The sequence below is a fragment of the Moschus berezovskii genome, chromosome 10 (genome assembly GCF_049115385.1).
Source record: "Moschus berezovskii isolate FMDL1 chromosome 10, NW_MosBer_1.0, whole genome shotgun sequence".
Classification (NCBI taxonomy): Eukaryota; Metazoa; Chordata; class Mammalia; order Artiodactyla; family Moschidae; genus Moschus; species Moschus berezovskii.
This window is the reverse complement of record NC_142469.1, coordinates 39660455-39686881: the sequence shown is the minus strand read 5'-3', so window position 1 is coordinate 39686881 and position 26427 is coordinate 39660455. Positions and strand designations below refer to the sequence as shown.

The 26427-nt window shown below is 39.7% G+C and overlaps 2 protein-coding genes across 4 annotated transcripts in view; one reads left to right on the top strand and one right to left on the bottom strand.

The window, feature by feature from the left end:
* Positions 1-8491, top strand: part of NT5DC1 (5'-nucleotidase domain containing 1) — a 145911-nt gene extending 137420 nt beyond the window's left edge. For all 3 annotated transcript variants that reach the window (XM_055433372.2, XM_088840603.1, XM_055433371.2), the window contains exon 12: positions 6724-8491. In XM_055433372.2, coding sequence (XP_055289347.2) covers positions 6724-6839 — 116 coding nt within the window. In that variant the 3' untranslated portion in view covers positions 6840-8491. The remainder of the gene's footprint in view (positions 1-6723) is intronic.
* Positions 8492-12366: 3875 nt separating this feature from the next.
* Positions 12367-17400, bottom strand: TSPYL4 (TSPY like 4). The gene has a single exon (XM_055433373.2). The coding sequence runs from the start codon at positions 17296-17298 to the stop codon at positions 16054-16056; it is 1245 nt and encodes a 414-aa protein (XP_055289348.2). The 5' UTR covers positions 17299-17400; the 3' UTR covers positions 12367-16053.
* Between the last annotated feature and the right edge of the window lie 9027 nt (positions 17401-26427).

Genomic DNA, 26427 nt, shown 5'->3' with positions numbered 1-26427 from the left:
AAGCAGAGGGACTATGAGACACAGGAGATAGAATGAGCAGTAAGATTCCTGTCATTAGAATCTTAGGCGATGAGAGAATAAGCCAAAAGCAGTAGCTATAGACTTTCCAAAAATGATGAAAAAAAATAAGCCAAAGGTTTAAGAAGCCCAAAGGACTGAAACACAATACATAAAAGGAAATCCCAAAGTTAACTGCTAAACACCAAATAATTCCGTTCCGTTCCGTCGCTCAGTCGTGTCCGACTCTTTGCGACCCCATGGACTGTAGCCTACCAGGCTTCTCCGTCCATGGGATTCTCCAGGCAAGAATACTGGAGTGGGTTACCGTTTCCTTCTCCAGGGGATCTTCCCGACCCAGGGATCGAACCCAGGTCTCCCGCATTGGAGGCAGACGCTTTAACCTCTGAGCCACCAGGGAAGCGAAATACTAAAAGCAGTCAGAGAATAAACAAATTGATTTCAAAGGAGTACTTCAACAAAAGAGTCAATAGCAAAAGCTGAAAGACAGTAGAATGATATCTTTAAATTGCTGGAAGAAAATGATTGTCACCCTTGACAGAATTCCATACCCAGTAAAAATATCATTAAGTGATTTAAAAAAAAAGTACAGACAGAAATGGAGCTTCCCTGGTGGCTCAGACGGTAAAGCATCTGCCTGCAAGGCAGGAGACCCAGGTTTGATCCCTGGGTCAGGAAGATCCCACGGAGAAGGGAATGGCAACCCACTCCAGTACTCTTGCCTGGAAAAGTCCATGGACTGAGGAGCCTGATAGGCTGTAGTCCATGGGGTCGCAAAGAGTCGGACAAGACTGAGCGACTTCACTTTCAGACAGAAATGGAGAAAGTGTATCTCCAGAAGACCTGCACTATGGAAGACACTAAAGGGTATTGTTGCTCATGCAAAAGTAAAACTGATCCCTCTTGGAAGACTGGAAACACAAGAATAAATTAATATACAGCAACAAAAGGATATGTGAATAAATTGCAACTGTAAATATGTGACTATTTACAGTTAGAAACAATTTTTTTTAATCCTATGAGGTTTGAATAAGGAAAGAATTTTAAGACATAACACCAAGGGCATATAAATTTCATAGTAGATTGGCTGGAGTTAAAGTGTTCTAACATATATGGCAAAGGATGAGAGCTATTAAACCAAAAATGCATATCATAATCTCTAATAAGATATTAATAACTATGAAAAGAATTATAATGATACACATACCAATCTACTTATGTAAAATAATTTTAAAACTCCAAAAAAAAAAAAATAGGGAGAAAAAGATGCAGAAAGTTTGAATATCAAAAGATGGAAAGAGACAATACCATGTTTATTGTCGTTCACTCACTGAGATGTGTCTCTTTGCGACCTCATAGACTGCAGCATGCCAGACTTCCCTCTCTCATGCTGTTTCTTGGAGTTTGCTCAGATTCGTGTCCATTGAGTGGGTGTTGCCATCTAACCATCTCGTCCTCTGCCACCCCCTTCTCCAGTACAGGTTAATGGTAACCAAAAGAAAATTAAGAGTTAGCTCTGTTAATGTGAAGGGAAAAAAATCCATTATTAACATGAAAGAGCATCACTTCATAATAATTTCATCCTCTCTTCATAATAATAAATTCACCCTCTCTTCTCTCAGGTCAGAACTTAATCCCTCCCTGTTTTCTCAGTAGCAAGAAACTGCTGAAAAATCCACTCTGCTTTACCGAGGGGTATGTTTCTGCTTGCTTCTTTGTTTCCTAAAGTTTCCTTGCAGAGTTTGGCAAACAGCTTGAGCCCACAGTTCAGTTCTCCACACCTTCCTCTATATCAGGCTCCAGCCCCTCAATTTTTTGTCTCTGTAGCTCAAGACTGCCAAAGTCTCTTCTGGTTTTCCTGCTGCTGGTAACTGCCCCTGCCGTGCCTCCACCCAGAATTCACGTGCCTGAAAGGAAAAGCTGTGGCAGAATGTTGACTCGCTTCACTGCTGCCTGTTGCTTTCCAGGAATTGTGTGTCCTTGGGTCTTAATGGTCTCTTCAGTTCTCCAGTGACTTCACTCTGATGCTTTTATTTTATCAAGCTCTTCTAGTTGGGATCAGCTCCAGTTCAGATGTGGTTTTCCTTGAACCTCAGATTCTTCTTCCTTAAACTGGGTATATACCACCCTCACAGGACAGATGTCAGAGAAAGTAAAGCAAGATATTTATCTGATATTTACTGGTGGGATGATAATGATGACTAAGATGTGTGGCCTTCCAAAAGGTCCATCTTCTACGTCAGTATCCAAATCCAGTATGTCAATATATCTTACTTGCTGAAATACTCATTTTCACTAGTTCCAAAGGTTTTTTTTTTTTCATTTTGTTCCATGCTTACACACGTAAAATTAAAGAATATGTTTCTTTCTTTTACATCCAATTTTCTTTTTTTTTTTAATTTATTTATTTTAATTGGAGGCTAATTACTTTACATTATTGTATTGGTTTTGCCATACATTGACATGAATCTTCCCCGGGTGTACGTATGTTCCCCATCTTGAACCCCCCTCCCACCTCCCTCCCCATCCCATCCCTCTGGTTCATCCCAGTGCACCAGCCCCGAGCATCCTGTATCATGCATCGAACTTAGACTGGCGATTCGTTTCACATATGGTAATATACATGTTTCAATACATGTATATACATACAATTTTCTTATTGAAGAAATGGACCTTGTAACATGAAGGAAGGGACTGGCCCAGAATTACACTGTCATTTTCAGTTTTTATATTTCACTCTTTTTTCCCTTCAAAGGTACTCAGATTTACAGTGAGAGTAGGATTTTGTGATAATTGAAGTCAATGAATTATTCTAAAGTACTTGAATTATTCCAGAAACTGTTCAGTGGGATATGGTTGTGAAACAGTAAGAGACTCAAAGAAAAGTGACTGTCCATTATTCTGGGATTTAAATAGTTCTCAAAAAAAAATGGGAAAATAATCCCCTATCTTCTGGTGTAATCACTTCTCCTTAAAGAAGCAATAATAACATCAGTGTGTCTCCCATTTTCATTTTCCCAAAGTTTTCTTCCTCAGCACCCTGAAAAAGAACTTGGCAGAGCCTTCATCTTCTAACTTTTCTTAGGAGAAAATACTTAGTTGGACTCACCAGTAGTCAAAGCTAAACAAGTAGACTTTTTTGTGGATAAAGAATGAGAGTTGGTATATTTTATTCAGTATTGATCTTGATGTCTAAGACATTTCCTCAAAAAGCAAAGTATTAGTTTCTCTTTAACTTAGCACTCAGTGCTTATTGTCACATTCTCATAAGGAAATCCTCTCACACAGAACTTGAAATTATTTCAGTAACATATTCAGTAAATTTGGATAGTACTGTGTAATCTACCTCCAAGTAAGAAAAATGGCTGAAAGAAAAACAGTATGATGGTCATGGCTTTTAAAATCTTTATATAAATGTTATCCTAGCAATATCTTAAAAAAAAAAAGTCACAAGAGTTGTTATATTTCTGTGTTTTATTATTTTACACTGAACTTACTGTTTAAGAATATTCATTTTGGTTCAGTTCATGTAATTATTAGATAATGTGGTTGATATTATAATATATTCAGTACACAGTTTAATAGAAAATTACTGTGAGAATTTGGTTCTTTGTCTACCATTCTCTTTTCTTCCAAACAGCACCCAACAGTGATTTTTCTAAGACAGACGCAAATATCTCCCTCTTGGTGAATCCCCAGTCTGGACATCATTGTTTTTAACAGAACAGTCATCTGACCTCAGTTTGGCTATTCCATACCCAGTTTCTTAACCTTAGTAGACTTTCTGCTTCCTGTGCTCCCTGGAAGACAGAATAAAATTTCTGTTTTAAAGGAGATAGGGAAGGAAAAACCTGATACTCCCCATTGTCGCTTGAAATCTTCCTGAATTCATGTAATGTTTCTTTGCATGCTTAGTCATGTCTGACTCTTTGCGACCCCATGGATTGTAGCCCAGCAGGCTTCTCCGTCCATGGGATTCTCCAGGCAAAAACACCGGAGTGAGTAGCCATTCCCTTCTCCAGGAGATCTTCCTGACCCAGGGATCAAACCAAGGTTTCTTTCATCGCAGGCGAACTTTTTACCATCTGAGTCACCAGGGAAAGTTTCATTATTCGTCCATCTTCTGTTAGATGTGATTCTCTCATTGACATTTAAATGCTTCAGTCAGTTCAGTCGCTCAGTCGTGTCTGACTCTTTGCAACCCCATGAACCACAGCACGCCAGGCCTCCCTGTCCATCACAACTCCCAGAGTCCGCCCAAACCCATGTCCATCAAGTCGGTGATGCCACCCAACTATCTCATCCTCTGTCGTCCCCTTCTCCTCACGCCCTCAATCTTTCCCAGCATCAGGGTCTTTTCCAATGAGTAAGCTCTTCGCATCAGGTGGCCAAAGTATTGGAATTTCAGCTTCAACATCAGTCTTTCCAATGAACACCCAGGACTGATCATCCTTTAGGATGGACTGGTTGGATCTTCTTGCAGTCCAAGGGGCTCTCAAGAGTCTTCTCCAACACCACAGTTCAAAAGCATCAATTCTTCAGCGATCAGCTTTCTTCACAGTCCAAATCTCACATCCATACATGACCACTGGAAAAACCATAGCCTTGACTAGACGGACCTTTGTTGACAAAGTAATGTCTCCTCTTTTTAATATGCTATCTAGGTTGGTCATAACTTTCCTTCCAAGGAGTAAGCGGCTTTTAATTTCATGGCTGCAGTCACCATCTGCAGTGATTTTGGAGCCCCCAAAAATAAGTCAGCTACTGTTTCCCCATCTATTTGTCATGAAGTGATGGGACCGGATGCCATGATCTTACTTTTCTGAATGTTGAGCTTACACCAACTTTTTCACTGTTTAACTTTCATCAAGAGTCTCTTTAGTTCCTCTTCACTTTCTGCCATAAAGGTGGTGTCATCTGCATATCTGAGGTTATTGATATTTCTCCCAGCAATCTTGATTCCAGCTTGTGCTTCCTCCAGCCCAGCGTTTCTCATGATGTACTCTACATATAAGTTAAATAAGCAGGGTGACAATATACAGCCTTGACGTACTCCTTTTCCTATTTGGAACCAGTCTGTTGTTCCATGTCCTGTTGCTTCCTGACCTGCATACAGGTTTCTCAAGAGGCAGATCAGGTGGTCTGGTATTCCCATCTCTTTCAGAATTTTCTTAGAAGCAATTTTTATAGATGTTATAAAAACTTGCAATATATATTACTGCAATGTTTGCTTTACAAGAGTTTTGATAATATAATCATTTTAACCTTTTAATAATAGCTACCTTTACCTTAGGAAGTGTATAGGAAAGACAGAGAAAAGGTAGTTGGGTCAGCTCTTGGCCTGTGTCATTTTGGTGGCTTACAGGAAATCCAGAACCTCAGGTGAACTATTTTTGAAACTCAGTTTTATAAGTTTTATTTCCAGTGCTTTATAATGAGCCTTTTTAAATGGCTGAAAATATGCTCCAGATAACTTGAAGCCGTGAAGACCAGTGAAATTCACTAACACTGAAAAATATTGAATGTTTTTCTGTTCGTACTAGTCTTAGTTTTCTCTGACCTCAGAAAGGCAGTGTTCCTCCTTCGCAATTTTCAGCAGTAGTGTTTTCCTCTTAAGGATTAACTGTTTGGGTCTTAATGATTCTCACTGGCATTTAAAATATAATTTTTATTTTAGTATCATTTTCAGAACTCTCAGTAATACCAAATGATGTTTTACCTGTAAAATTTGTGAAATAAGGATTACTAACCAGTATCTACATGTGGAATGAATATCATTACATGACATAGGTCTTAATGTTTCACTTGTAATATTTCTGGTAGTGGTTCTTTGAAGAAACTTAGGAAGAATATATCTGAAGGCTAGCTTTTGAGATATTTATATGAAAATGTCACAATGTCCCACAATCGAGAAAGTACGAATTTTATGTTCTCTCCACCCAGTCCTCTTGTGGCTGTGTGTGTGTGCGATGCTTATCATATGGAAAAGTTGCCATATTGTGCATACTGGAATTATTTAGCTAAGCATTCAAAGATTATTGTTCATAACTTTCTTACTGTTCAGGGCTGTGAAGATTATTGCCGTCGCAAGTGGAGCTAGTGATAAAAAACCTGCCTGCCAATGCAGGAGACATAAGAGACGCAGGTTTGATCCCTGGGTTGGGAAGATTCCCTGGAGGAGAGCTTGGCAACCCATTTCAGTATTCTTGCCTGGAGAATCCTGTGGACTGAGGAGTCTGGCAGGCTCCAGGGTCCATAGGGTCACAAAGAGTCAGACATGACTAAAGCAACTTAGCAGGCACACATGCATGAAGATTATTAGTTCTCATTTACCAGTTACACAAGTTTCTGGATAAAACCTTAGAGATATTTAAATTTAAAAAGCAAAGAAGAGGAGTGTTCCTACTTTATGTGTTTACTTTTGTGTCGAGAGTCAATAAAAGAGTTTATTCACTAGTTAGAGCTCTGAATATAATTTGCAATATCTCTAAATGTAATTTGACACAAATATTACTGTACATTGTATAGGAAAAAACATCTACACTGTTCATTCCAGGTGCAACCTATCCTGGTGACAAAAGAAATATTAAAATTCTGAAACTCTAAAAAATGTTTTATTATAAATAACTATCAAATATTGATTTGTTTATATTTATAAAAGGCCTTCTGAGATCTGCAGAATAATCTTTTTTTTTTTCCCCCCAGAATTACCGCTGGACTACAAATTTACACGGTTCTCTTCAAATAACTCAAAAACAGCAGGCTATTATCCAAACCCTCCATTGATCTTATCAAATGCTGGAAAACTGACAGCCAAATAAACTGTCTTTACCAAAAAATGAAGTGAAAAACCACAAATGCAGCAAATTTACTGTAAAAATGTTAATTTTCAAAAACTACTGTAAAATGCTTTATAGAAACAAAATTATTAATGAAACATGAACAAGAAATTGGTATGTTTTCCATAGGTCTCCTTTCTATAGAGATTGTCTTGATACCCAACAACATTCATTATGTTAAAATCTCAGTATCTTAAGAGTTGAAAAGAATCTTATTAATATTTTCTATACTAATAGTTCTGAAATTAGAATTACCTGGGGCTATATGTACACATATACATACATACATAAATATACACATGCATATTTACACATTTACCTAGACCAGTGGCCCTCAAAGTGTGGTCCCCAGACCACTAGCATAGCAGCACATGCAAACTTGATAGAAATGTAAATTTGCACACCCCATCCCAGACCTTCAGAATCAGAAAATCTGGGACTGTGACCCAGCAATCTGTGTTTATAGTATGACTCACACTGAAGTTTAAGAACCACTGGCTAGACTATAACCTCCAGATATTGGTTTAATTGGTCTGGGGATACAGATGAACATTGACATCTTTAATATGTCCCAGGAAAACGCAGCCAAGATTGAGAATAACTGATCTGCGCCTGTTGTTTCAATTTATAGTCAAAAACATCACGTCTAATAAGATTAAATTTTATTCCAAACTATCAGATTTTATACTATTTTCCTAATTTCCAGAACAAGGAGATAGACATGATGTCTTTTGAGACCTCGCAGCCATGATGGGACCTGGATGATAGAAGAAGCCAACTCTTTCAGCCTCCAGTGTTAATCATTAGGGTTTTTTCCCCTCCCTAATGTTTTCTTCATTTTCCTCCCTAGTGTCTCTTCATTTTTCCTTCACTTTGTCATGTATTCTCAGTGGGGCAGAAGTTGATTCTTGGTGTAAAAAAATCTTAACGCAGTAGATTATGGTTCTCCATATCTCTACTCAATAAAATCTTATTCCGTAGTATTTCTCTCATTAGGGAGAAATGTAATTTAAAGCTAAATTTATTAATTAAATATATTTTTTCTTCTAGGGCAAGGGGGCAGTGATAATGAAAAAAGAGGTTGAAAAGAATTATTTTTAAAAGGTTTTATAGATGTACTGCAGTCCAGGATTATCATGTTCTATGTGCTACGTGTAGTCATATTAGTAGTGGTTTGTTGCAAGATGTTTGGACCCAGATAATGTTTACAGTATAAATTCCTGGCTACTCTTTATGCTGTAATTTCACTCTGTCCATCATGGACAGAACCAGAAAACACTGGTCACCATCATTCTACTTCGTTTGTAGCCAAGAGTTTAACATGTTGATAGATGCAATGAAAAGATAAGTATTTTGTTAAATTTTTAAATGCTCAAATAATCCCAAATATATTGTGGGATTGAGTATCTCAGGGTAGGTAAACAGTTACTGAATTTTTTTCTCTCAAAGTCAGTAGCTTTCTTCAATATCTGTTAATAAATGTTAATGTCTTTGAAATTGATTTCCAAAATCTCATTGGAATGTAATAAAGAGCATGCACAATCAAGCTTAGGGCTCAAGTGAAGGATGCTGTTTTCCTGTATACTTTCATGTAGACCTTTGATTTCTTTTAAAAATAAAGCTATTTTTCCTTATGCATGTTTATTTTGTCAATAGCAAAGAATAATCTTTAAATAATTCTAAACTTCTGTTGTTAATAGGAAAAATGAGAACCTCCAAATAAGTTAATTTCCTTCTTTTAGCCACTGAGGATCAGAAGAAATTCATTCAAGTCAGAAGTTCTGGTGCTCCTCTTACCAGTACCTACCTAAGAAATCTGAACACGTTACCACCTTTCAGTTCTTTCCATCTTGTCAAAAGAGAAAATTAAAGTTTATATCCAAGTTTTCTCCCACTTTACTAGCAGAGCAGTCAGTGCTTCTAATGAATGATCTTCTGTTGAATTGTAATTAAACTTTTAAAATTATTACTTGTTTCTAAAAAGTGCCAGAAAAATAATCATCAAAATTTTTAAAGAAGATATTAGAGAAGAAAAGCTATATATTTGTTAATAAAGTTACATGAAGTAAAAAAGCAAGAAAATTGTGTAAATGGACAGAGGACTTAAGTTTAATATTAGCACACAGGCCTATGAAGCCACCATCACCCAATACCAAAAACAGACAAAGACAATACCAAAAATGAAAATTACAAGACAATATCTTTGATAAATATAGATGCAAAAATTCTCAACAAAATATTAGCAAACTGAATCCAACAACAGAAAAAAGATCATGTGCTTCGGCCAAGTTGGATTCATCCTAGGGTCACAAGGATGGTTCAACATATGTAAAACAATCAATATGATATACCACATCAACAAAAGACAAAAACCACATGATCATCTTAACAGATGAAAAAGCGTTTGATAAAATTCAGCATCCACTTATGATCAAAATTCTTTAATAAAGTGGATATAGAGGGGACATATCTCAACATAATAAAAGCTACTTATCACAAACTCAAAACCAATATGTGAAAAACCAAAAGCTTTCCCACTAAAATCTGGAATCAGGCAAGGATGTCCACTCACCATTTCTATTCAACATGGTATTCGAAGTCCTAGGAACAGTAATCAGACAAGAAAATGTTTTCAAATTGGTAGGGAAGAAGTAAAACTCATTACATACAGATGATTGCATTACTAGAGTTCTATATATTGGACTACTACATACTGGAAACCCTAAAGACTCCACACAAAAACTACAGGAGCAAAGTATCAAGCTACAAGGTTAACATATAGAAATTGGTTGCATTTCTTTACACTAACAAAGGGAATGTAAACAATCCCAATCACATCAAAAAAGCAAAAACCTATGAATAAATCTGACAAGTTGAAAGATAAAAGCTGAGAGTTATAAAACATTAAGAAAACTGACAATTCACAGAAATGGAAATACATCCCATGCTCTTGGGTTGAAAGAATATTGTTAAAAGGGTCATACTACCCAAAGCAATCTACAGATTTAATGTGATCCCTGTAAATTACCCATGACACTTTCCAGAGAACTAGAATAACCCTAAATTTTATATGGAACCGTAAAAGACCCAGAGTGCCAAAGCAATCCTGGATAAAAAGAACAAAGCAGGAGGCATAAGCCTCCCAGATGTCAGACAATACTACAAAGCTTCTGTAATCAAAACAGCATGCTATCATACTATTTATATTGTTGTTTTGATTACAGTAGCTTTGTGGCACACACATGGAGCAGTGGAACAGAATATAGACAGCCCAGAAACCTACATACCTAAGGTCAATAAATAAATAAATTACTGCCTCCTTTGACAAAGGAGGCAGAAATACACAACGGGCAAAAAAACAGTCTCTTCGGCAAGGGTTGATGGGAAAAGTTAGATAGCCACATGCAATCAATGAAGTTAGAACACACCCTCTTCACACCAGACACAAACAACATATGACAATAAAACTAAAAGAATACAAGCAAAACATTCTGACATAAATCATACCAAGTTTTTCTTGGGTCATTCTAAGGCAATGGGACCTAATCATACAAGCTTTTGCACAGCAAAGGAAATCATAAGCAAAACAAAAACACAATTCTATGGAATAGGAAAAAATATTTGCGAATGATGAGACTGACGAGGACTTACTTTCCATAATACACAAACAGCTCCAACAACAAAAACCCCACCCAATCGAAAAATAGGCAGAACTAAATAGACGTTTTCCCAAAGAAATACAGATGACCAATAGGCACATGAAAAAATGCTCAACATTGGTAATTCGAAAAATGCAAATCAAAACGGCAATGAATTATTACCTCACATTGGTAGGAATGGCCGTCATTAAAATCTACAAACAAATGCTGGAGAGTGTAAAGAAAAGGGAACCCTCTGACACTTGGCAGGAATCTAAGTTGGTGCAGCCAGTACAGAAAACAGTATGGAGGTTCCTCAAAAAAAACTAAAAACAGAATTGCCATATGATACAGCAATCCCACTCCTAGGCATATATCTGGACAAAACTGTAATTCAAAAAGATACACATACCCGTGTTCACAGCAACACTATTTACAATATCCAAGACATGAAAATAACCTAAGCACCCATCAACGGATGAAAGAATAAAGATAGGGTGTGTATATATACACACAATGGGATACTTACAGTCATAAAAAAAAATACCATTTGCATCAACACGGATGCAAACAGATTATCATCCTAAATGAAGTAAATCAGAAAACTATCATATGATATCACATATGTGGAATCTAAAATATGACAGAAATGAACATCTACAAAACCCACAAACAGAAAACAGAACTGCAATTGCCAAGAGATGGGGATGTGTTAGAGGGATACAGTGGGAGTTGGGGTTGGAAATTATTATACATAGAATGAATTAGCAACAAAGTCCTACTATTCAGCACAAGGAACTATAGTCAATATCTTGTGATAAACCATAATGGAAAGAATATAAAAAAAGGATGTGTATATATATATAACTGAATCACATTGCTATACAGCAGAAATTAAATACAATACACAATTTTTAAAATTTGTTATAATAAAGTCCTTTTGTACTTATTCCCTTTGATGAAGTGAACTGTTAACTTCACTTATGCACCAAACATCATGATTACATATGTAAGTTCAGAAGTGTTTAAATCTAACCTAGGAATCTTAAACTAAGCAATAAAATGTCTTCAAAGACCATCATGAATGGGTTAAGAATAACCTTCAATTTAATATTCACATAATAGGTTTTTTGTTTTGTTTATGCTGAATTTAATACAGATGTCTGTGATATAATGGAAGGCACCCTAGCTTGAAATCAAACAATTTAAGTTTGTGATTTGCATCTTAGGCAATTTATTTCCATTTTCTGAGCTGTTTTCTCAACTACTTAAAAGGGAATAGTAAAACTTTCAGAATTATGACAGTAACCTAAGAACACACATGTAAGTTCCTGCTGTTAGATCTCTGGACTGTCAAACCAAGGAATGTCTATCTGATGCAAAATCAGATATTGAAGGTTTAAATTGTAACTCTGTGAGACCAAGGAACTCAATAATTAGGAATACTGGTGATTTTGGGGGGATTGTTTTTAATGATGAAAACAATTGATGTAAGGAAACATGAGTCAGCTGTGTAAAGCAGAAGCAAAAGCAGTAGCTGGAGTGATGTGGAAGAGGAGCCGGCCTGAATAAGGAAGGTCAGACAAAACTGTGGGTATCTGGCCTAAGCTAAATATCCTGAAAAATAGAAAAGGATACCCAATAATATTCTGCTAATATAGGGACCAAGAAAATTATGAAGTACTCAAAGGGTAATGTGGCCAGAGCAGACCACAATGGTCATGCTTCCTCGGAGAAAAGGATGAGAGAAAATCTTAACTGGTTTGGAGATCTAAGAGTCCAGAACAGAGGAATAAAAACAAAAAGCCAATGCAAAGAAATGGAGCAGGGTTATTTGAGTTAACTAATTATGTAGAAAGTGAATCCAAGAAAATGCTGAGTCTAATTTTATTCGACTAAAAAGAACAGAAACCATGTTAATCTGTGACAAATGAGTAGCACCAGCCTACTAGAAAAACGAATACTCTTGGTTAGACTGAAGCTAATAATAAACCAACAAAAATGACATTTTCTGATTATATCCAGAATAGAATAAAAAGATAATGCTTGAAACAGATGGCTGACAATGCAGAAATTTATCACTGAATTGAAAAGGTAAAATGAACATAGTATGGAGAAGTTGAGTATAAAACTTATAAAGGAAAACTTTGCTAATACTTAAAAGTTCTCCAGGTCTAGAAAAATTACACTTCAGCAAATAGAGCTTGCAAATAAGAATTGCATCAAGAGTCAGCCAGTCTGATTTACCTGTAGGTTTAATCAACAATCTCTAATTCAAATCAGTAATTTGGGGCCATTTATGTAAAAATTTTGTTTAGACGGCTAAAAATATTCAGCGATTCATTTACGCAGACCTTGTAGTATTCGTTGCTCTCTCTGCTTCAGAGAATGCATAAGTATCTATCTCCCAAACCTTCATGTAATAGATGCTGAAAGGCAAAACATTGGTAACTGACACTGTGATGTCTGGTATCATTTGCCTCTAGACATTATATTTTAGTCATTTTCTTTTTCTTTCTTTTTTAGTGCACCACACTATTGTAGGAAAAGAACTTAAGTAGTACTTAGAGAATATCCAATGATTAATTCTTCCAAAAGTCTATCTTGAGCTCATCAAGAATGAGCCAAAGATGAGACATAGTTAACATAAACGTAAGTAAAAAAAAAAAGACTGTGCATAGAAAACAGTTTTCCACTGAAAACAGGATTTTAGGTAAGTGACAAAAATCAATACACAGTGGTTCAATTACCACCAAAAACTATACTGACTGTATAAGAAATACATTTATGAATAAGCACTTGGGCTTCTTATCTACCATTTTCCAAGCAAAAATTCTTGGAAGGTGCACTATTGCCTTTTTTAAAGGTTCAACACGATACTGTAACAACTTGATAACTAATGATTTTCCAACCATTAATTAGCCTAGACAAAACAGATCTTTATTTTTATTTTTGGTGAAAACAAGAAACACAGCAGAATAACATTTTTCCTTCTTAACACACAGAAGACTAAAGTACTATCTTTGTTTAGTTTGACAGAACAATTCTACAAGTTAGGAACATAAGATGTCAAGTACAACAGTTATTACTAGACCAAGAAATACCAAGACGACCAAGCTGTTTTTCTGTTTGAGAATACTTTCACAAGACAGCAACAATTTGCACAATTTCAAAGATCACATTCAAATTATATTTCTAAGAATAGAGCTATATAAGAAGAGAGACCAGAACAAGCTGATATATTTGTGAGTAGTCACAGAAGTTTTCATACTGCACAAGAAACAAGCTTGATATTTTTGTACACAATTACAAGCAAACAGCAGGCTGTAAATGTCAACTTTGCCAGCAAGCAAATATGGAGAAAAGAATTAACAGGACTTTACTCAAACACAGTGAAATAAGGAGCATATACCATTAATTGTCCACATATGCTAGAATACAAAACATTCAGACTTGAGTACAAAAATCTACTGGTAAATTCAAGGAGTCAGGAAAAATTGGAGAGAAAACCTAACATCTGCAAGCATCTTAAAGCATCAAACGCTTTCATTCTCTCACCTCTCCTGGGAAAAACCACAGGTGCCTCTCCTTTTACTGCTGACCCTGCAGGGTTCTAGTCTATCCTGTTTGCCTTCCCAAGCCCAATCCACAGCAAGCTCATTTGGTTTCCTGGGCTTTCAGTTTCTACAGCCTAGGACACCCTCCCCACGGCTCTGTACAGACATCCTATGGGGCAGACTTCACACACACCCTTACCCCCGATGAGGGAGTCTCGGCAGATCCCACAAAGAGACTGCAGCCTGTTCCCTCATTTACTAGGTCAGAAGCAGGAAAGGAAATGCAGAAGCTGTGGACTGACAGCCAAGAAGGCTGGGGTGGTAGGATGCAGGCCTAGGGGAAGTCAGGGAAAAAAACAGTACAGGGGACAGGAGTGACCCTCAAAATGCTGCCTTAGTTATTTCTAAGTGGCACAAGGCCCCTCAAAAAATTTCCAAGCTTAGAAAGGTGGAGTGAAACTAAGTTTTTATTACCTTGGATCACAGCCTGCTCTGGGTCTTTCTTGAAGCCCTTCTGTGATCTCCCCTCAGCTTCTCAAGCTAAGGCTCAAGAAAACAAACAGAACGTTTTGGTAAATGGATAAGGAAGAGTACAGAGCTGTCAAAGTGGGCCGGCCCCAAAGAACAATATCCATAAACAGGCAATGCACCCTACAGGGTTCCCTTTGAAATGTTTAGACTTTACTAAAGGAAGTGGGGTGGGCACATGAGGGCAGTAAGACAGCTGGAGTCCAATGCACAGTATCTTTCTCCTGGACACAATCAAAGGGAAAACAAAGTAAACAAAAAGCGTGCTTTGCCAGTTTTGTTTTCTCAGCTGTAACTGTTTATGAGAAGGAGGAAGAGGTAAAGGAAGAAAGCAGGAAACTGAGAGAGAGACAGATACATAACAGGCCCCACAGACCATAAATACCTCTTCCTTGGTGCCCCCATTCTGGCAACTTTGTCATGTTTAGAATGGGTGCAGAAGGGGGACACCTAGATTAATGGTGGTTTGTTGGCTAGAACTCAAAAAGGTTAACTGCTGGAAAGGACCTCCCACCAGCTTTGCTTTAGGCACTGTGATATTATGACTGCCCAACCTGCCTGAAGTCAAGCAGTTTCCCAGGTAACCACTTGGCAAGCAGGGGGGGCTGGGGGGATGAGGGTCGGGCGGGGGATGGTTCCTGTGTGCTACCCAGGAGCTTAAGTCTCCAGATAGTTCCTAAAGAGGCAGGGAATGGTGCCTGTGCAAATCTCATCCAGAAGGCTGAGAGCAGGTTTGGCTGGGCCGTATCACAGGGCTTCATACTCACCACCACCTGGTCACAATGTAGTGACCAAAGGCATAAGACCAACATAACACAGAACACTTCTTATCTGTTACCTCATCCATGCCTAGTAACCACCCACCAGTCAGCTGCTTATTCTGCAAAATAACCGGAAGGGTAGATGGCATGGACCCAGGAAGACAGTTGAAAACCAGTTACTGGTAGCCTGGAATGTTCAGTTTAGGTGATGGCTGGCATCATCTCTATCAGCTTCATCTTGCAGCAGTGAAACTCAAAGATTTGGCCACAGAGTACACGGGTATCAGGAGGACAGTCAGCACACAGTATGAAGCCCAGCTAAGTAGCTGCAAAAGTATATCAAGCTTTTTCGTGGTACATAACCACTTTAAAAACTGGGAGCAGGCTATAGTCAGTCAGGGCCCAGAGCATGCAAAAGAAGGCAGTGGGTATCTACAGTATTATGTGTTTGGCATAGAAGCAGTAGAAGGCCATGCACTTGGAACAGTGGAACAGGATGCAGAAGAGCGGGAAGGCCCAGAGGAAGGAGAGCATTGGCATATAAGCAACTATCTTGCCATCGACTTTTGAGAATTTAGAAGGATCAAAGGACAAAATAATCCAGTGTGCAGAGAAAGTACAGAGAAGACAGCATGCTGTTGGCTATGCACGGGTCTGAGAGGAGGTGGGTGGTAGGGGAACTTGTGCAGGAGCTTCTCACACAGGGCAGGAGTTAGCCGGACTGGAACCTGAAGGTCCTGGAGCTCTCCACTGGCTGCCTTGCTGGGTCTCGAAATCCTCTGCGGGGCCCATCACCCATCAGGTAGTATTGGAGGGGATTGGGCCACAGTTCTGCTTTGATAATCTCGGCAATCCTGTCGAATTCTAAGAGGCTGTGGTCTGAGAACCAATTGAAGAAACTGGGAATAGTGTTGCCTTCCCGGTTCCTGTGGATATGGGACTGGGGGTCTTGGCCCCTGTGCCAGCGGATTGGAGTGGAAAGAGACACCACCCGGCCAGAGGATCTGCGCTCATACTCCTTGACAAGCCCCTCGTTTCGGAAGTAGGGGTTGCTCTGAAAGATGAACTTGAATTTGCAGCCTGCTCTGGGGTGTTTAAGCTCCTCCACTTCCAAATTGATCATGTACCTCATCATGTCTTCATCTTGGCCACTGATCATAGGTGACAGCTGCGGGTGGTTGCGAAAGGCAGTGACCCAGAAACCTGGGATATTCTGGATAATGAAACTTCTGCGCTGCATATGGAGCCTCCGCATACGGCCAAACTTGCGCTCCAGCTGAAGGAAAGCTCTGTCAGCCTGGGCATTTACATTTGACAGTTCCTGATCGATGGCCTCCAGCGAATCCATGCAGTTATTGATCTTCGGGGCTCTGGCCCGCGCCTCCTCTTTCGTGCCTCCTACCACCTTTTTTTCCTTCTGCATCACCTTCTTTCCCTCCACCACCGCCTCTGTTACTCCCTCCTTTTCCCCTGCCGCAGAAACAGCGCACTTTTTCGTCGTCACTTCCTTGGCCTTCGCTCTAGGCAACACCTGAGCCCCCAAGATCCCTGCGCCACAGGCTTCTAGAGCCTTCTCGATTGCAGGGCTGCGCAGCTCTCTACGCTGACAGCCATTTTCCTGGCTATTGTCGGCTCCCACCGAGGTGGAGGCAGAGGCTGCTTCCAGGCCCTCCGTGGAAGCCGGAGCCTGTTTCGGGTCCGCTTTGGTCGCTACGCGGCCGCGACTCCCAGCAACTCGAATGCGGAGCGCAAGGCCACAGCCCGCGGGGTCCGGGGCTGCGCCTCCCTCTGCGGCAGTCTCCAAGCCGCCCTCACCTGTGTCCGCCATCACCGAGGTCGCCTCGGTTTCCTCGCCCGGACACTGCTTGAGGTCCGGATGTCCCGGGGCATGGTCGGGAGTAGCGGGGCCGCAGCTTTTAGCGATAGGGAGGCTGTCGCCCTCATCCAGGCCGCTCATTTTGGCAGAAGTCAGACCTGCAGGAGGAAACCGTCCGCGGTCCTCCGCAGCAGCAGCAGCAGCGATCCGCCCCTTGCACCACCCCTCTTTTCCACTCGGGGGACGGCTGCTATGGCAACCTGTGACGTCGAGCGGTAGCGTCTTAAAATCGCGCGAGAGTTGGTTGAGCCTTCCGATTCTGCATGTCAGATAAGTGTATTTGATTTTGTTAAATATTATGAATTTTATTAGTCTGGAAAACACTTGGCTTACAGAAATGGACGTAGACAAACTCAAGAAAGTGAGAACTGTGTGTTAATGTGGATTTCTAAGACTGAATAAACTTCTAAGGTACCTAACCTGCTCTTAAAATACTTGAGATGATTTTTAAAAATTCAGAGCAGCTAAAAAGGAAAATTCCTCTCATGCTAAAAAAGACATAATAAAATATTATTCCAGTTTGCCTTACACATTTCAAAGTTTATGTACTTTGGCAAACACCTCTGAAGTAATTGGACAATATTTTCTCTTACCTCTAACTGATGTAAGTAGCAAAATGTATTCTCCTTACTTAGAAGTGACCCACGCACGTGTAAGAGAGCAAATTCAGCCTTTGCGCATTACTAGGAGAAACGTAATCAAAGGGGATTTTAATTTCTAAAAGTTAACCTATTCAGTTCAGTCAGTTCAGTTTAGTGACTCAGTCCTGTCCGACTCTTTGGGACCCCATGGACTGGAGCGCGCCAGGCTTCCCTGTCCATCATCAACTTCTGGAGCTTATTCAAACTCAAGTTCATCTAGCTGGTAATGCCATCCAACCATCTCTTCTCTATCGTCCCCTTCTCCTCCTGCCCTCAACCTTGCCCAGCATCAGGATCTTTTCCGATGAGTCCGTTCTTTGCATCAGGTGGCCAAAGTATTGGAGTTTCAGCTTCAGCATCAGTCCTTCCAATGACTATTAGGACTGATTTCATTTAGGATTGACTGATTTCAATCTACTTGCAGTCCAAGGTATTCTCAACAGTCTTCTCCAACACCACAGTTCAAAAGCATCAATTCTTCAGCACTCAGCTTTCTTTATGGTCCAACACTCACATCCGTAATGACTGCTGGAAGAACCATAGCTTTGACTAGACGGACATTTGTCGGAAAGTAATGTCTCTGCTTTTTAATATGTTGTCTAACTTGGTCATAACTTTTCTTCCAAGGAGCAGGCATCTTTTAATTTCATGGCTGCAGTTACCATCTGCAGTGATTTTGGAGTCCAAAAAAATAAAGTCTGTCAGTGTTCCCATTGTTTCCCCATCTATTTGCCATGAAGTGATGGGGCCGGATGCCATGATCTTAGTTTTCTGAATGTTGAGCTTTAAGCCAACTTTTTCACTCTCCTCTTTCACTTTCATCAAGAGGCTCTTTAGTTCTTCTTCGCTTTCTGCCATAAGTGTGGTGTCATCTGCATATCTGAAGTTATTGATATTTCTCCCAGCAATCTTGATTCTAGCTTATGCTTCATCCAGCCCAGCATTTCTCATGAGATACTCGGCATAGAAGTTAAATAAGCAGGGTGACAATATACAATCTTGACTACTACTTTTCCTATTTGGAACCAGTCTGTTGTTCCATGTCCAGTTCTGTTTCTTCCTGACCTGCATACAGATTTCTCAGGAGGCAGATAAAGTGGTCTAGTATTCCCATCTCTTGAACAGTTTTCCACAGTTTGTTGTGATCCACACAGTCAAAGGCTTTGGCATAGTCAGTAAAGCAGAAAAAAATGTTTTTCTGGAACTCTTGATTTTTTGATGATCCAGTGGATGTTGGCAATTTGATATCTGGTTCCTCTACCTTTTCTAAATCCAGCTTGAACATCTCAAAGTTGACAGTTCATGTATTGCTGAAGCCTGGCTTGGAGAATTTTGATCATTATTTTACTAGCGTGTGAGATGAGTGCAATTGCGTAGTAGTTTGAACATTCTTTGGCATTGCCTTTCTTTGGGATTGGAATGAAGACTGACTTTTCTAGTCCTGTGGCCACTGCTGAGTTTTCCATATTTGCTGGCATATTGAGTGCAGCACTTTCACAGCATCACCTTTTAGCATTTGAAATAGCTCAAGTGAAATTCCATCCCCTCTACTAGCTTTGTTCATAGTGATGCTTCCTAAGGCCCACTTGACTTTGCATTCCAGGATGTCTGTTTCTGGGTGAGTGATCACACCATCGTGATTATCTGGGTCATGAAGATCTTTTTTGTACAATTCTTCTGTGTATTCTTGCCATCTCTTCTTAATATCTTCTGCTTCTGTTGGGTCCATACCATTTCTGTCCTTTGTTGTGCCCATCTTTGCATAAAATGTTCCCTTGAAATTTCTTGAAGAGATCTCTAGTCTTTCCTATTCTGTTGTTTTCTGCTATTTCTTTGCATTGATCACTGAGGAAGGCTTTATCTCTCTTTGCTATTCTTTGGAACTCTGCATTCAAATACGTGTATCTTTCCTTTTTTCCTTTGCCTTTCACTTCTCTTTTCACAGCTATTTCTAAGGCCTCATCAGACAACCATTTTGCCTTTTTGCATTTCTTTTTCTTGGGGATGGTCTTTATCCCTGTCTCCTGTACAATGTCACGAACCTCCATCCATAGTTCTTCAAGCACTTTGTCTATCAGATCTAATCCCTTAAATCTATTTGTCACTTCCACTGTATAATTGTAAGGGATTTGATTTGGTCATACCTGAATAGTCTAGTGGTCTTCTCTACTTTCTTTAATTCTGAATTTGGCAATAAAGAGTTCATGATCTGAGCCACAGTCAACTCCCAGCCTTGTATTTGCTGACTGTATAGAGCTTCTCCATCATTGACTGCAAAGAATATATTCAGTTTTATTTTGGTATTGACCATCTGGTGATGACCATGTGTAGAGTCTTTTCTTCTTGTTGGAAGAGGGTATTTGCTGTGACCAGTGTATTCTCTTGGCAAAACTGTTAGTCTATGCCCTGCTTCATTTTGTACCCCAAGGCCAAATTTGCCAGTTACTCCAAGTATCTCTTGACTTCCTACTTTTGCATTCCAGTCCCCTATAATGAAAAGGACATCTGTTTTGGGTGTTAGTTCTAGAAGGTCCTGTAGGTCTTCACAGAACCGTTCAACTTCAGCTTCTTCATCATTTCTGGAGTTTACATATTGTATATTGCTTATCCTAGAGTTGTGATCTTAATGTGAAAAGAGTTCCTGCTTCACAATGCCTGTGGGAATGAAGCCAATAAATTTGCCAAAATTTTCTGTGATAACTCACTGAAGGTTTCACGCCATGATCAACTGTTTGCAGGCACCAGAGTTATTGTCTTAATTAAAATATTTTAAGTAACATTTTAAAAGTTAATGTTAAAATATTTAAGAAAAAATTTTGGGGGGTCAGAATGAACTCATACAACTCATTTGATAATGGTGTCACTACTATCTGTTTTGTTGGTTGAAGTATAACAAAAAAACTTGAATTTTGCGTATTTTTGTTTAACATCTTAAATTCGTATTCAAAAAGTGATTATAACTTGTGATAGAAATTCCACTACAATCTCAGATTATGATCACTTTCAAATAAGTGTGCAGGAGAGATCCCAGTGAGAAGTAAAGATTTGAGGGGAAATGGTTTCAAGAAAGTCAGCAGTTACATTGACATTTCTGTGAGGGAAGTAGTGCAGGCCTGGCACAGCTAAGAAGGGAGGTGCTAGATACAGGCAGACATTACAGAGAAACAGCCTGTCCTTCAGCTTCATAGTTTAGCTCACAAAGGTTTTCCAGAGATTACATAAACAAGATATCCAAGGACAGACTGCCAGACTAACTGCTACCAGCTAATAATCAGTTACCCGCTGTAGGGGCGGGGTGGGGGGTGCAAACAGGATTCACTCTTCCCAAACTAATTATCTGTCTCTCGCCTCTTTCCTTTTCTATTAATAAATGCTGCAGCTCTGACCATTGGGGTGCATGGTACATATGAAATTTAAAAAAAAAATTTATATCTCCACACACATCCCTGTCTCTGCTGCTACTGCTAAGTCACTTCAGTCGTATCCGACTCTGTGTGACCCCATAGACGGAAGCCCACCAGGATCCCCCTTCCCTGAGATTCTCCAGGCAAGAACACTGGAGTGGGTTGCCATTTCCTTCTCCAATGTGTGAAAGTGAAAGTGAAGTCACTCAGTCGTGTCCGACCCTTAGCGACCCCACCGACTGCAGCCTACCAGGCTCCTCCATCCATGGGATTTTCTAGGCAAGAGTACTGGAGTGGCTTGCCATTGCCTTCTCCATCCCTGTCTCTCGCTAGCTTTATTCCTGTCAATGGAATCATTTTCCATTAATAATAGCCTGCCCATTTGTTAAAACTCCATTCAAGCCTACCTCATGAGATTGTGCTAGGTGTTTTAAATGAGTAAATTTCAAAATAAGAACCTAGGTATCATTGAGAAGTTAACCATGGTCAGACATATATTAACTGGCAAATTTCATTCTCCCATCTCCTATACCTTCCTTAATCACTTACCATTCTATAGCTCTTGTTACCTTTGCCATCCAGGTTGTACTTACTTATCTTCTACCTTAAACTTGGTTGTTTCATGCAGTTAACTGTCTCCTCGCCCCAGCTAGAAAAGGATGGCAGCATAGTGGGTTCTTCTTTAGCATCTATTATATTTACACAGTATTCCAGTGACAATCTGATAGATTTTAGTGAAACTTGATTTGATTTAAATGATGATTTTTTAAAAGGCTTTACCACAATGAATAAGATGGCTATGATGGTGTTTACAAACTGCAGGTTTGTGGCAACCCCACATCAATCAAGATTCTAGGCATCATTTTTTCCAATAAGTATTTGCTCACTTTGTGTCTCTGTGTCATATCTTGGTAACTCTTATAATAGTTCATACTTTTTCATTGTATTTGTTATAAATATAAAATTTTAATGGATGAGAAACTGCTTCCCATGGATAAGCAAAGACATTCTTGAGACAAATCTGGTCCTGGTGAAGATGCTATGAAGACTATTGACATGACAACAAAGGACTTAGACTGTGACACAAACTTAGTTGATAAAGCAGAGGCAGACTTTGGGAGAACTGACTCTCATTATGAAAGAAATTCCACTGTGAGTAAAATCCTATCAAATAGCATTGCATTCTACAGAGAAGTTGTTCATGAAAGGAAGAGTCAATCTATGTGGCAAACTTTGTCTCCTTTTAAGAAATTGCCACAGCCACCCAGCCTTCAGCAACCACCACTCTGATCAGTCATCAGCTATTAATATTAAGGCAAAATCTTTCAGTGGCTAAAAAAAAAAATTATAACTTGTTGAAGGCACAGATGATGGTTAGCATTTGTTTAAATCAGAGTATATTTAAATTGAAGTATGTTTATTTTTTTATATAATGCTATTGCATACCTCCAGACTACAGTATAAACATAATTTTGTATATACTGAGAAGCAAAAAAAAAAAAATTCTTAAGGTTTAAAATACTAACTTTATTTTGGTGGTCTGGAACTGAACCCAAAATACCTCCAAGTTTTGCCTGGAGATAGTGAAGTCCAGGGGAGCCTGATGTACTGCAGTTCGTGGTGTCGCGAAGAGTCAGACCCGACTTAGTGACTGAACAAAAACAACATCCAAGGTCATAGAGCAGTGACAGAGCCAAAATCTGAATCCAGGTAAACTGACTTGGGAACATGTACACTCATTCATTATTCTTCAACTCTACACATGTAAAATGAGAAAACAACTTTCTTAGAAATAAGACCATATATGGCCATTCAAATTTAATGTTAAATCATCCCCATCTTTCTTCCCTGCCCCACATCCAAAAAGTAGAGGCTATTATTGGGAAAGTGCCCAGTTACTAAGGGGAGAAACAAGAATTTTGGTCCACACTCCATGCCTTAAATCAACCCATTAGATATAACATTTCTTTTGTGTTATTTTTGTCATTGGTGTTGGGAAGAAGGTGTTCCAGCTCTGCCTTTCATGAGTTATGGAAATTTAGGCAAGTAAAATAAAATCAGTCTTAGAATATCTGTTTTAATTTGTAAATGCTTGGGTATGCCTATATTAAATTACATGATGAGGTAGTTGGATGGCTATAACTATAGGATCAATAGTTTCTTGTATATTTGGAGATTAACCTCTTTTTCAAATATGGTTTGCAAATACTTTCTCCCATTCCATAGGTTGCCTTTCACACTGTTGATTGTTGATAAAATAAAAATTTTAAATCATAAAAAGCTTTGTGTCAACATTTATTTGTGTATGTGTGTATCAGAGTTTAATTGGCAGTTTTCTTCACTCTTAGTGTTCGGTAATGATGTATCTTACAATCAATGTTTTACAGTAAATGAAACAAGCTGCTTTCAAAAATGCAGTGTATAAAGAATACAGAAATTTTTGTTTTCATATGTAGGATTATAGTAGGTTCTAGGCTTAAATAATAAATTTTTCATTTACATGAATATTCAGCAATGGATTATTCATTATTTATATGGGGCACCGTCCATCACTGCAGGATGCTAGCTAGCATTCTTAATGCCCCTGATGAATGCCAGTAGTACCCACATCCATCTGTTCAGTTCAATTCAGTCGCTCAGTCGTGTCCGACTCTCCGCGACCCCATGAATCACAGCACGCCAGGCCTCCCTGTCCATCACCAACTCCTGGAGTACACTCAAACTCATGTCCACAGAGTCGGTGATGCCATCCAGCCATCTCATTCTCCGTCGTCCCCTTCTCCTCCCGCCCCCAACCTTTCCCAGCATCAGAGTCTTTTCCAGTGAGTCAACTTGTCGCATGAGGTGGCCAAAGTATTGCAGTTTCAGCTTTAGCATCAGTCCCTCCAATGAACATCCAGGATTGATCTCCTTTAGAATGGACTGGTTGGATCTCCTTGCAGTATAAGGGACCCCCAAGAGTCTTCTCCAACACCACAGTTCAAAAGCATCGATTCTTCGGCGATCAGCTTTCTTCACAGTCCAACTCTCACATCCATACATGACCACGGGAAAAACCATTGCCTTGACTAGCCGGACCTTGGTTGGCAAAGTAATGTCTCTGCTTTTTAATATGCTATCAAGGTTAGTCATAACTTTCCTTCCAAGGAGCAAGCGTCTTTTAATTTCATGGCTGCAATCAGCATCTGCAGTGATTTTGGAGCCCCAAAAAATAAAGTCTAACACTGTTTCCACTGTTTCTCCATCTATTTCCCATGAAGTGATGGGACCAGATGCCATGATCTTGGTTTTCTGAATGTTGAGCTTCAAGCCAACCTTTTCACTCTCCTCTTTCACTTTCATCAAGAGGCTTTTTAGTCCCTCTTCACTTTCTGCCATAAGGGTAGTGTCATCTGCATATCTGAGGTTATTGATATTTCTCCCAGCAATCTTGATTCCAGCTTGTGCTTCTTCCAGCCCAGCATTCCTCATGATGTACTCTGCATATAAGTTAAATAAGCAAGGTGACAATATACAACCTTGACGTACACCTTTTCCTATTTGGAACCAGTCTGTTGTTCCATGTCCAGTTCTAACTGTTGCTTCCTGACCTGCATACAGGTTTCTCAAGAGGCAGGTCAGGTGGTCTGGTATTCCCATCTCTTTCAGAATGTTCCACAGTTTATTGTGATCCACACAGTCAAAGGCTTTGGCATAGTCAATGAAGCAGAAATAGATGTTTTTCTGAAACTCTCTTGCTTTCTCCATGATCCAGCGGATGTTGGCAATTTGATCTCTGGTGCCTCTGCCTTTTCTAAAACCTGCTTGAACATCTGGGAGTTCACGGTTTACATACTGCTGAAGCCTGGCTTGGAGAATTTTGAGCATGACTTTACTAGCGTGTGAGATGAGTGCAATTGTGCGGTAGTTTGAGCATTCTTTGGCATTGCCTTTCTTTGGGATTGGAATGAAGACTGACCTTTTCCAGTCCTGTGGCCACTGCTGAGTTTTCCAAATCTGCTGGCATATTGAGTGAAGCACTTTCACAGCATCATTTTTCAAGACTTGAAATAGCTCAACTGGAATTCCATCACCACCACTAGCTTTGTTAGTAGTGATGCTTTCTAAGGCCCACTTGACTTCACATTCCAAGATGTCTGGCTCTAGGTCAGTGATCACGTTATCGTGACTATCTTGGTCGTGAAGATCTTTTTTGTACAGTTCTTCTGTGTATTCCTGCCACCTCTTAATATCTTCTGCTTCTGTTAGGTCCATACCATTTCTGTCCTTTATCGAGCCCATCTTTGCATGAAATGTTCCCTTGGAATCTCTAATTTTCTTGAAGAGGTCTCTTGTTTTTCCTATTCTGATGTTTTCCTCTATTTCTTTGAATTGATCACTGAGGAAGTCTTTCTTATCTCTCCTTGCTATTCTTTGGAACTCTGCATTCAGATGCTTATATCTTTCCTTTTCTCCTTTGCTTTTCGCCTCTCTTCTTTTCACAGCTATTTGTAAGGCCTCCTCAGACAGCCATTTCGCTCTTTTGCATTTCTTTTCCATGGGGATGGTCTTGGTCCCTGTCTCCTGTACAATGTCACGAACCTCCGTCCAGAGTTCATCAGGCACTCTATCAATCAGATCTAGTCCCTTAAATCTATTTCTCACTTCCACTGTATAATCATAAGGGATTTGATTGAGGTCATATCTGAACGGTCTAGTGGTTTTCCCTACTTTCTTCAATTTAAGTCTGAATTTCGCAATAAGGAGTTCATGATCTGAGCCACAGTCAGCTCCTGGTCTTGTTTTCGCTAACTGTATACAGCTTCTCTATCTTTGGTTGCAAAGAATATAATCAATCTGATTTCGGTGTTGACGATCTGGTGATGTCCAGACACGAGAGACGCCGGCCCCGGCGGCGCAGATGCGAGAGACACCGGCCCCGGCGCAACGAACCACGCAAAGAGGTGCGGCCGTGAGGAGCTACCCCACGCCTGAGGCCAGGGCCGGCGGCCGAGAGGAGCTACCCCACGTCCAACAGGCAGTGGCTGCGCGGGAGCAGGAGGGCCGAGAGGAGCTACTCCGCGTTCAAGGTCAGGAGGGGCGGCCTTGAGGAGATACCCCTCATCCAAGGTAAGCTACAGCGGCTGCACTTTGCTGGAGCGGCTGTGAAGAGATTTTCCACAACC

What these genes read in the sequence shown, in the direction of transcription:
- TSPYL4 (XM_055433373.2), bottom strand. Translation starts at nt 17,298, where the DNA reads ATGAGCGGCCTGGATGAGGGCGACAGCCTCCCTATCGCTAAAAGCTGC.